At 38.4% G+C, this 12,485-nt stretch overlaps 1 protein-coding gene across 1 annotated transcript in view; it reads left to right on the top strand.

The window, feature by feature from the left end:
* fam91a1 (family with sequence similarity 91 member A1) overlaps positions 1-12,485 on the top strand; it is a 52,265-nt gene that overhangs the window by 23,375 nt on the left and 16,405 nt on the right. Inside the window, exons 11-13 of the mRNA XM_066690465.1 lie at positions 2,759-2,871; positions 10,211-10,320; positions 10,537-10,646. Coding sequence (XP_066546562.1) covers positions 2,759-2,871; positions 10,211-10,320; positions 10,537-10,646 — 333 coding nt within the window. The remainder of the gene's footprint in view (positions 1-2,758; positions 2,872-10,210; positions 10,321-10,536; positions 10,647-12,485) is intronic.

The raw sequence follows: 12,485 nt of genomic DNA, 5'->3' as shown, positions 1-12,485 counted from the left end.
ATGTTTATCTAATTTGTATCTAATGTCTATCTAATGTATGCATTTTGTAATCGAAGTTCGGACATATCAGGTTTTGAAAAATTAATGCATATCTCTATATGGAACTTCTAAGAGACGAACACTGCATCAAGTGACACTGCTGTCAAAGCGGCCGTAGCGTAAACATACAATAATTGCAACAACACAGCTTTCATCAATGGCGGCTTCGGTTTTTATTGTATTCTTTTTTCTTCTACTCATATTTAACCACTACGAAGTATAGGATTGTAGTTTTGTGTCAGCGGGGAGATTCACAGCACGGAGCACCAGATCGCTGTTTATCTTCTTTATTGACCCATCGCTCTTCTCGCAGCCCATCCTTCTTTTCTGCCTCCGGTTTCTCTTCAGTTTCACACACTGTGATTGGCTCGCGGTGCCTCTCGCGCTGCCGCCCATCCTGGAAGCCACGCCCCCAGACCAGGCCCCTCCCCGCTCACAGGTCCTCATGTTTCTGATTTAATTCAGAGGATCTGAGCTGAGATTCTGTCCTGCGACTCTTACACAGCTTTTCGAGCTTGCACTTTGCCAACATTTTTGATTTAATCCTGCCCCTGGTTTTGCAACGTGATCAAGATTGAATTCCAAGGAAATATCAGGACAGGCAGATGAGCTCTATATCCGGTGCAAATCTCCTAATAAAATAAATAATGATATTAATATATGAAGATATGATGTGTAGAAAATCACGTGTTTCAGCAATCAACACGATTATAAGTCTTTCACAATTTAAAATTTTATTACAAAGTCCAGATTGTCGGCTATATTATATCCATTATAGCCTACCGCATAAAATGTGGGGCCGGTGGTTGGAGAAGAAAGTATTTTGAACATATAAAAGTTTACAGCTGAAAAGCTGTATATATATTAAATTCTAATATCTAGTTATATAAGAACTGATATGCCGGAGAAATTCAGGTTTCAGGTTTCGTTCCCAAAGGCAGTGCTGATACTGTACAATGTGTATTGAAAGCCGGGGAGGGAGATCATTTTTAGCAAAACCTATACAGTGTTGTGAATTTGAATTTGTAATATGTTATGCCTTGTACTGCACTGTATTTTTGCACTTTGTTTTGAAAGTCGTCCTGGATAAGGGCGTCTGCTAAGAATTAAATAATAATGATAACAAGATACGTTCAGGGAAAAGTGCTGAAAAGAAGGCAATGAAGCAGCGTCCATCACAATGCTGTGCAAAGCCCTGTAGTGCAGTGGTTCCCAAACCTGTCCTGCGGGACCCCCTACCCTGCTGGTTATTGTTACAACCGAGCTCTCGGTTATTAATTGAACCCGGTGCAGTGCCGTGACTAGTTAAAAATAAACTGAAGGATAATAATCGGATTGGTAGCGGCCGATTTTATTAATATTTTATGGACAACTGGACGCTGTTTCAGGCTGTTGTTCTTTGAATGATTTCCAGGTCTATTGTATAACAGCCCCACAGAGACAATCAGTATGAATGAACACGATTCAGCTAACATGCCCATACAAGTTAAATTAATGAATAAATAAATACAGCAGATCGGGGTTTCCCTCTAAAACATTAAGGTCTGGTTTAATAAATGCGTCCATAAGTCCATAAATTCCATGACTGAAACGTGGACACTTTAGTTAAATTATAACCTGCAGTATTGTAGCTGCTGTTACTGTATGATTAATTGTGAACTGTGTTTTGTTTCAACAGTAACTTGCCCTGGTTAAGGGCGTCTAGCTAAGTAAATTAAAAATAATACGGCAAAAATTGTAATTTGCAGTTACAAATCTGTAGTAAGAGTAATAAGTTAAGGGAGTCAAGTTGTATCATTTAAAATACGTATCTACTAACACATATCTTGATGATGATTACAATAATAACATTAATAATAAATAGCAAATATTTATTTTATTGTTGCACATGGAAACGTTTTCTTACTGTAATGTAATGCTTGTCTGAATGTAATGTTGTCTATACACGTTTAGCTCTTCTTAATGTCTCTTAACAGAAAAGTGTATTTATTACGCTGTCTCCAATCATGTAAAACATAAAGAATAAAATAGACACAAAAGTCCTTTCCACATCAGACTCTTATCGCTCATATTGTTGTTTTCGGTTGTTGTTTTTGGATTTTTTTTTTTCTATTTCATTCATCATATATTTTCATTTACAAGCAATTTCTGATCGTAAAACATAATAATTTTCAAAATCTGATACCTGGGAAGTGTTTTCATTTTTTCATCTGGAGTTGAAATGGTTAAAACGTACAATTGCTAGTCCTCGTCAGTTCATTTTCTGTAATGAGAGCCGTGTATTTACAGAGTTCGGTGAACTCAAGAATAGGACGCCATGTTGGCACCAGAACTACATAAGAATGCATTGATTAGTAAAGCAATGTTTTTTGTTGTTGTGATTATTCAAATAATCTATCATTTTATGTATAGAATAATCGATTATCATAATAATTGAAAGCAGCAGCCCTACAGTGTACTATAAAAACAACACTACAGTGTAACAACCTCATCACTATACCAAATTCAGTCACACACAACAGTGAACGTTAACAAGTACAGAGTAAATCAAACAAATATGGCAGCAGGCTGAATAGGACACTTCAGAAATAGGATAGATGACAACTCTGGGAAAATCTAATGGAAGTCTGGAAAAAGTCTGGAATTTTGATGTTGAAAAAGTGTAACAACCCTGTACAGAGTTGATGTGCATTATATGTGTTTTTGCTCCTCTGTTTAGAATGCTGTATCCATGTACTGCCGTCTGGGCTTTGCTCTGAAGAAAGGCCAAGTGATAAACCCAGACCAGCTTCACCCAACCTGGAGGAGTGCCCCATCTGTGAACAGACTAAAGTATGTCAATAAAATAATGTGCCATTAAATTAGTGCTGAAGAAGGGCTTTACTTATATGTCTACAATGAGATCTGTAACTGCTTGTCGTGTATTTAAACTGATAAAAGGTACTTGGATCACTTTTAATTTACATGCAATTCTTTATTTTTGATTATGTTAACTGGAGTAAGTACTGGTTCAGCATGTATTACTTAGGGTCCTGTGTTTTGCATGACTAAACCTGAACATTTGTGACCCAGGACAGCACAATTTGTCCTAAGTCGCACAAGTAATAATTTGTAGTGAATACAGAAAAGTTTTAAGTAATAAATAGAACTACAAGTATTTATTTCATTCAAAAAACATGAAAGTAGTGCTGGGCGATATTGCCTAAAAATAAAATCTTTTTTTAATTTATGGATAATTCAAAATTTAAATCTCGTTTTTTGTAATGTTTTTCTATAAACAAACTTAAAATGACTAGGGCTGGGATTAATAGCTAACCCGCTAATAGAAAACTACAGAATTGTACTCAGTGTTTTGTATCAACTATGAAACGTCACCGCGTCTGTAATTTCCTTACACCGGGGCACATTCTGTTCATATGGGATGACATTGGAAAATGAAGAAGCTAATTAATGTTAGCTGCCTTTTAGCAGGGGTTTTGGGAGTGGGACAGGAGATAGCATTGCCACACAATCCGCTCCTATTCCGCTGCGTGTTTCTGTCACAGGTGCTAGAATAGGTTTGTTGTGCTGCCACTACCTGCAATAGACTTTCTACAAACTATACACAGCACAGTGGTTTGCTCAACCCCTTTCATATCACTGAGGTGATATTATAGATTTTTTTCTTAACTCTCTCTTCAGCATTGATTTGCAGTCATCTTCGAAGTGTGTCTGACTGACTGGCAATGGATCTTATTTATGGTGCCATTCATAATAAGCTGATGTTTTTGGTTTTTACTTTCTGGCTATCTGCCTTTTTATCTGGCTTTTTCTACAAGTTACACAGTATAAATTATTAACTTTTTGTATGCCCAGTACTAATATTATTATTGTTTAACAGATCTACGATGGGTCAAGAGTGTGTAGAGTGTTATTTACTACATTATTTTTTGGTTTGGTCTGTAATGACTCATGCTACATGCATGTTCTGTATATTTAATGAGGGCATTCAATTCCTATATGAAAAGATCGCTGCAATATATTATAAATATATGTAATAATGCCTTAAACATGAATGTGCCTATTGAATTCTTACATCAAGCCAGATTAAACCAGTCACAGAAAATACCAAAATATATATGCTTTCTTTTCATTGATCGAAAACGTAGCCCTCTCAAGCTGCAAACACTGTCTTCCTCTTTCACTACAACAATTAAAAAACTGGTTAGGCTTTAATTTAAACTGGTTGTAATACAGATTAATATTTAATCTAGATCTATATGCTAGCATAATATAAGACTTGTGGAGCTATGGTACAGGTATTTACGATGGTAGTGTTTCTCCTAGAAATTCACATCGGCCTGGCACTCCGTTATGGGGGTGGCGCTTTAATGTGCATTTATGGGATTGTTTTGGCTCTTATTGTTTGTTGCATCGATTTTATTTTTGAAGCGATCGGGGAAAAACGCATTTTTAAACTGCACACATGCTTTTTTTCCCCTGTTTATTCTCTGCCTGCCCTGGAGAATGATAGCGGAATTTAAAAAATTAATTTGAATTAATTCAATTAATTGCCCAGCCCTACATGAATGTTTAAAATATTATCAGTTTTTAAAATGTATACCACCCCATAGGAATTCATTTACTTGATACAATGCAGAAAATCCATAAAAATATGAAACTTTTTAATTGCTCGCTGTTGGGGAAACCCTGTCAAACGGGTATCAGCATAAAGTGTACGATAGTAGTCTGATGACTATTCAGCCAAAAAGAAGAGAATGCCAGAATATGACAGCCTAGGTGATCAGTGAGCAGTTTAAATTTGAACAATGTTTTATAGATAATGTTAAAGCATTGTCTTCTCTTTAACATGGTGTGTAAAAAGTTTAACAGATTTTAGTAACTGCAAATCATTTTGCTGTCCTGGGCCAATTTTATTTTTTATTTTTATATTACATACTGAAATCACAGTGATGTATAGTGAGCAAAATATATAGGCCTAATATAATGGAAGGGCTTCCAGATCTAAAGTACTACACTGCTCAAAAAAATTAAGGGAACACGTAATCATCACAGTATAACACCAAGTCAATTAAACTTCAGGGATATCAATCTGTCCAGTTAGGAAGCCTAAGCAATTGTGAATCAATGTCACCTGTTTTGGTGCAAATGAAAGTGACAACAGGTGCACTGGAGAGGCAACAGCAAGACAACCCACAAAAAGGGAATGGTATTGCAGGTGGTGGCCACAGACAATTGATCCCTCCTTTCCTTCCTGACTGATTCTTCTCTAGTTTTGCGTTTTGCTAGTCACTACTGGTAGCATGAGGTGGTACCTGCAGCCCATTCAGGTTGCACAAGTAGTCCAACTCCTCCAAGATGGCACATCCATACAAGCAGTCGCAAGAAGGTTTGCTGTGTTTCCCAGTTACAGTCTCAAGAGCATGGAGGAGATACCAAGAGACGGGCCGTTACACAAGGAGAGCTGGACAGGGCCATAGAAGGGCATCAACACAGCAGCAGAACCGGTATCTGTTCCTTTGTGCTAGGAGGAACAGGAGGGGCACTGCCAGAGCTCTACAAAATGACCTTCAGCGGGCTACTGGTGTGCATGTTTCTGACCAAACTGTCTCCATGACACCATGCAGCTCAATTGGGATTCGCCAGAGAACACCAGAATTGGCAGGTCCGACATTGGCGCCCCGTTCTCTTCACAGATGAGAGCAGCTTCACACTCAGCACATGTGAGAGACGTGAAAGAGTCTGGAGACGCCATGGTGAATGTTATGCTGCCTGCAACATCATCCAGCATGACCGGTTTGGTGGTGGGTCAGTGATGGTCTGGGGAGGCATATCCTTGGAGGGTAGCACAGACCTCCACGTGCTAGCCAACAGTACCCTGACTGCTGTTAGGTACCGGGATGAAATCCTCAGACCTATCGTCAGACCTTACGGTGGTGCAGTGGGCCCTGGGTTACTCCTGGTGCAGGACAATGCCCGGCCTCATGTGGCCAGAGTGTGTAGGCAGTTCCTGGATGACAAAGGCATTGATGCCATTGACTGGACCTCACGTTCCCCAGATCTGAATCCAATTGAGAACCTTTGGGACGTTATGTATCGGTGCATCCGACGCCGCCAAGTAGCGGCCACAGAATGTCCAGGAGCTCACTGATGCCCTGATCCAGGTCTGGGAGGAGATCCCCCAGGACACCATCCGCAGTCTCATCAGGAGTATGCCCAGACGTTGTCGGGAGTGCATACAGGCACGTGGGGGCCATGCATGTCTCATTCATAGCTTAGACATTACAATAATAACGAACGTAAACATCTTATTTACGGTTATTATGTTTTTAAAAATAGTAGCTGCGGCTCGCCTTCCATTCTCGCGTTCGCTCTGCACAGCATCAAGGATGACGTGTGATTGTCTGCGCGAACAAGTTACGCGGCAGTATGCAAATATAGATTGACAGACAGGAAGGACATCCTATCATTACATTCGGACCGAATGCAATGATTGGTCGAACCTTTTTTAGTCCTGTCCCTTCCACAGACGATATATATATATTTTTTTACATTTAGACCACTTAAATTATTGATTGCTATCAGGATGTGAAGAGACTTTCAACCAGTATAAACCTTTAAAGGATCTGCTGCTAACGTCTTGGTGCCAGATACCACAGCACACATTCAGAGGTCTAGTGGAGTCCATTCCTCGATGGATCAGGGCTGTTTTGGAGGCAAAAGGGGGACCTACACAATATTAGGCAGGTGGTCATAATGTTATGGCTGATTGGTGTATTTTATGAACAGTACCTATGGAAAGTCTTAATCCCCTTAAATGTATTTCACATTTTGTTGTGCCAGTGCGGGGCGGCCAGCTCTAGGAAGAGTCCTGGTGGTTCCAAACGTCTTCCATTTACGGATGATGGAGGCCACTGTGCTCATTGGGACCTTCAATGCTGCAGACATTTTTCTGTACCCTTCCCCAGATCTGTGCCTCGATACAATCCTGTCTCGGAGGTCTACAGACAATTCCTTGGACTTCTTGGCTTGGTTTGTGCTCTGACATGCACTGTTAACTGTGGGACCTTATATAGACAGGTGTGTGCCTTTCCAAATCATGTCCAATCAACTGAATTTGCCACAGGTGGACTCCAGTCAAGTTGTAGAAACGTCTCAAGGATGATCAGTGGAAACAGGATGCACCTGAGCTCAATTTTGAGTGTCATGGCAAAGGCTGTGAATACTTATGTACATGTGCTTTTTTTGTATTTTATTTTTATTAAATTTGCAAAGATTTCAAACAAACTTCTTTCACGTTGACATTATGGGGTATTGTTTGTAGAATTTTGAGGAAAATAATGAATTTAATCCATTTTGGAATAAGGCTGTAACATAACAATGTGGAAAAAGTGAAGCGCTGTGAATACTTTCCAGATGCACTGTATATCTATGTATCTATCTATGTATCTATCTATATCTTTCTATCTTATCTCATCATCACCATCACCATCAGCTGGATGAAAGCCTCCCAAAGATATTTCCACTTCAGTGTACAGAATTACCTTTCCCAGGCCACACCAGGAAATTGTGACAACAGTATAGTGATACCAATAAATTGATTGTTAGAAATAATGCACCCTATCCAGCTGAAAGGTTTCTCAGATTTGCCTTAGGCTTGTCATACAGCAAATTGACATAAATGAATGTTACCAGAAATCAATAATCAATCAATTTGTATTTAGTGCCCTTTGCATGTAGCCACAGAGCACTTTACAGATTGAATATAACCAAGCAAATTAAAAAATAAACCATAAATAAATGCATAAAAGAAACCATTAGGCATGGATAATAACCTTAAAAATAACCTTAGTTTCTATGTTTATTGGTTGATTGATAGTAATAAATGTCCCTATTCAGTTGTATCTTGACTTCCCCTTGCATATCCATACAGCCAATTGACATCAATTAATACACTGTTCGGCTGGATAGATGTCTTTATTGCCCCAAGTCAGCCCATAAGTTGTCTGTGCACTGGAATTTAAACACAGGCACTACTGGTACAGACTATGAGATTGTGAAACGGCAATTAAAGCTATCAGAAAAATGCTTAATGGAATGATCAGTTAATTTTGGTATTGCCTACATGTGGAGATGATCCCCTCCACTTCTGGAAGGCTATCAAAGACTACTTGCCTAATTTGTTGAAGCATGCACTTGTTGTCCTCCAACTGACCATGAATATAGCTAACTTGACGTTCTTTTCTGTGCTCAACGCCAACCTCTTAAAAGATTAATATGTGGCTGGAATTCTGCAGCTCTACTTCAATAGCAAACAAAATGTAGTCCACGATGACAACTAAAGTAAGGATAAACTACCATTTCTGTTTGTACATAAAACATGGTGCCAGTCAATTAATTATATACATGTAAAAGACAGTGAATACTGTATGTTTGTCTTTGCTGAAATATTAAAATGATGTAGCCTGTTTTTAGTTCTTAGTTTTTACATTATATTAAAAGATATTTTATTTTTAATTTTTGAATCACAGAAAACTAGGAACCTTGCAGGTCACTAAACACAAAAATGGTACAGAATTTGTGGATGACACAAAGAAGTGTCGAAATATGTATGCTAGTTGGAATAACTAGAGGGATAGACAAATAAATAGATATATCTGAACATCATTGAGTGAAAAATTTAAAATGGCAATAGGCCAAGATATTAAAGGGATCATGAACTGAGAAATCAAAATTCCCTTGATCTTTTGACATATAAGAGGTCATTGTGCTATAAAAACACCCTGTAAGTTTCAGAACTCAAAACTTTCTCATTAGTCTAAAAACAGCTTATATTGAAGCCAATCTGCAAAAACGATTTGGAATGAGCCACTTTATTACATAATAGTGTGGCTAAACCCCGCCTCCGCAGAAGAAGATCAACGCCTGCTTCTACATTACTGCCTGTGTAGCCCTGCCCACCAATTCACACATATACAGTGAGGGGAAAAAAGTATTTGATCCCCTGCTGATTTTGTATGTTTGCCCACTGACAAAGAAATGATCAGTCTATAATTTTAATGGTAGGTGTATTTTAACAGTGAGAGTCAAAACAGGACAGAAAATAGCCTATTACTTCTAAATTATGATCTTTTTTGATGTAAAAATCTTGATAACATTATAAGTGGACCTCAGAGAACAGTACAATTTTTTTTTTTAAAAGGCAGTTCATGACCCCTTTAAAAAAAGTAATGGAAGACCACCACATAAACATGGACTTGACATGGAAAATAGAAGCTATACTTCAACCAGCAGTTGATTGATATATAAGCTGATGATATAAATACTTATTTTTCCCCAATTGATAACACAAATTTGCTGAAACTACATCTCATGTATTCAAAACTTTAAACACGAAACACTTAGCCACTTTCCAAATGAGATACACACACAATCAAATTAATAGAACTTAGTGACAACTAATATCACACTAATGTGATATCTTATCACACTAAGGCCTGAGCACCCCAATGGACACTCATGTTGTCCCAAATGAGAACATATATGTGCTGCTCAAGATCACTCTGCTCTGGCTGAAAAGGATAGGGTGTTCAGGAAATGAAGGAGATGGGCAGTGTTGTATGGTCCAAGGGTGGCATGGTGGTGGAGGACCCCATTGTGGCTCATAGCTTATGGTGACATTTCCCCCGTGCCGGCCAGGTACCTCAATGATAGCCCATTGACCAATGATGTTCCTTCCTCTCCTCCTCCATTACTTCTACCTCTCTCTGCCAAGTTTGCTTCCATTGTTTTTCAAACAAAGGAGTACTCACTTCCATACTAAAGGTCTGATTGCAAATACACAAATAGTGAATTAGAAGTCAATTGGTAATTGAGCTTAACTTTGTTGAAGTTGCTTTTCATTTGCACACAACAGATTTTAGTTGTGTAGTTTGTGCCAAATGCAGAAAATTGTGTGTTGTGTTTTGCCAAGCGTGTGCAATCAGAGTGGAAAGCAGAAAATGTCCCAGTTGAGGATTTGGTGTATGGTTCTTGTAAATGAGTTACAGGTGTTGGTCATTGTGCCTCAAGTTCTACTTTTAGTGTGTAAACAATTGGGAAAAACTGTAAATTGTATGTTAACAGTTACTGAATATAATCTATGACATTGATTAGTCTTAATGTCTGATAGAGGTACCATGGATCCACAGAAGATGCTCTTGTCCTGGGAGGGAGGCAGTCCTGTACTTGATGCTGGATCTTCAGCTACTGACACTGACACAACAAGCCTGGAGGACCAAGGTCAGACTTCACAATAGAGACATAAAGCAGACACTAGCACATGATTCTGCATTGAAAGACCAACAGTTGACCTTAAAAATAAAAGTGTAAATATAAGTGTCTTTAGTTTTCCCCACATCATTGTGATTACAAAAGGAAAAATTGAAGTTTTTAATATATTTTAATGTATTTGAGTGTTTTACTGTTTACCTTAAATCTATATTTTTTTCCAAGCAGATACGGCAAGTGTGAACAGTCTGAGTATGCCTGTTGGACATACAAAAAGGATCGCTTTCCTATTTGATTCAACACTCACAGCCTTTTTAATGATGGGAAATTTGTCACCAGTAAGTGTTAAAACAATAAATCATGTATTTAACAAGTGGGTTAAAATTAAAATAATACCATATTTATGTGGGAGTTCCAGTTTAACTGTAAATTGTAATATTATGTTTCATTGATTGAACCATAAATGAAACAAATAACTTCAGTCATGTCAGTTTTTTCAGAACCGGTTTTTGCTATGAAAATCAAGAGCAACATTATCAGTTCCAAAAACAATGGCAGTGCTCTTTAATTTAGATTAAAATTAAGATTTATTTACATTTAGTTAAATTTCACAATTAATGCAATTTCTAAAAATATGGTTTATAATGTCTTCAAATATTGGTAAGAGTGTGAGTATATTTAAGTGTCTGAGTTTTCTGTTCAGTTCTATCATATTAGCAACTTATAACACTTCTATGTCTTATCATCACCAAAAAATGGCAGCTGTCCAGGCTGCAGAAGTGCTTTTTTCGGGTTTCAGGATCGCTTCCTGCATAGTGAAACACATGGTAAAGAAACTACAAGACCACATCATTTGTCTTCTCTGCAGCAGCTCAATCAATGGTGCATTTTTTTTTTCATTCTTACAGCCTCCAGTTTAATGGTCTGTAATTAAGTTTTTTTGGCAAGTGCTAAAAAATGCTCTGTCCTCCAAACTCCAAAGTATATATTTATAAATATTCATACGGCCAGTTCATCTCTCTACGGGCCTGATTGATTTCTAAAGTTGGTATAGATTTACTCATGAGTAAGACCAACAGTTTTAATTTACTTTATTACATTTTGTATTTTTTCAAATTAATATAATATTTAGAGACTTTCTGCAATAATTTAGTTTGAGAATATAATCCCCTATATATGTTGCATTAACTAATAAGCATACAGTGGGGGAAAAAAGTATTTGATCCCCTGCTGATTTTGTATGTTTGCCCACTGACAAAGAAATGATCACTCTATAATTTTAATGGTAGGTGTATTTTAACAGTGAGCGACAGAATAACAACAAAAAAATCCAGAAAAATGCATTTCAAAAAAGTTATAAATTGATTTGCATGTTAATGAGGGAAATAAGTATTTGACCCCTTCGACTTAGTACTTGGTGGCAAAACCCTTGTTGGCAATCACAGAGGTCAGACGTTTCTTGTAGTTGGCCACCAGGTTTGCACACATCTCAGGAGGGATTTTGTCCCACTCCTCTTTGCAGATCCTCTCCAAGTCATTAAGGTTTCGAGGCTGACGTTTGGCAACTCGAACCTTCAGCTCCCTCCACAGATTTTCTATGGGATTAAGGTCCGGTGACTGGCTAGGCCACTCCAGGACCTTAATGTGCTTCTTCTTGAGCCACTCCTTTGTTGCCTTGGCTGTGTGTTTTGGGTCATTGTCATGCTGGAATACCCATATCCACGACCCATTTTCAATGCCCTGGCTGAGGGAAGGAGGTTCTCACCCAAGATTTGACGGTACATGGCCCCGTCCATTGTCCCTTTGATGCGGTGCAGTTGTCCTGTCCCCTTAGCAGAAAAACACCCCCAAAGCATAATGTTTCCACCTCCATGTTTGACGGTGGGGATGGTGTTCTTGGGGTCATTTCTCCTCCTCCAAACACGGCGAGTTGAGTTGATGTCAAAGAGCTTGATTTTGGTCTCATCTGACCACAACACTTTCACCCAGTTCTCCTCTGAATCATTCAGATGTACAGGCCCGTCTGAAGTTTGCCAACATGTGCTTTCTTGAGCAGGGGGGCCTTGCGGGCGCTGGAGGATTTCAGTCCTTCACGGCGTAGTGTGTAACCAATTGTTTTCTTGGTGACTATGGTCCAAGCTGCCTTGAGATCATTAACAAGATCCTCCTGTGTAGTT

The sequence above is a fragment of the Amia ocellicauda genome, chromosome 18 (genome assembly GCF_036373705.1).
Source record: "Amia ocellicauda isolate fAmiCal2 chromosome 18, fAmiCal2.hap1, whole genome shotgun sequence".
Lineage (NCBI taxonomy): Eukaryota > Metazoa > Chordata > Actinopteri > Amiiformes > Amiidae > Amia > Amia ocellicauda.
Note: the sequence above shows the minus strand (reverse complement) of the source record. Positions and strands in the feature narration are given on the sequence as shown.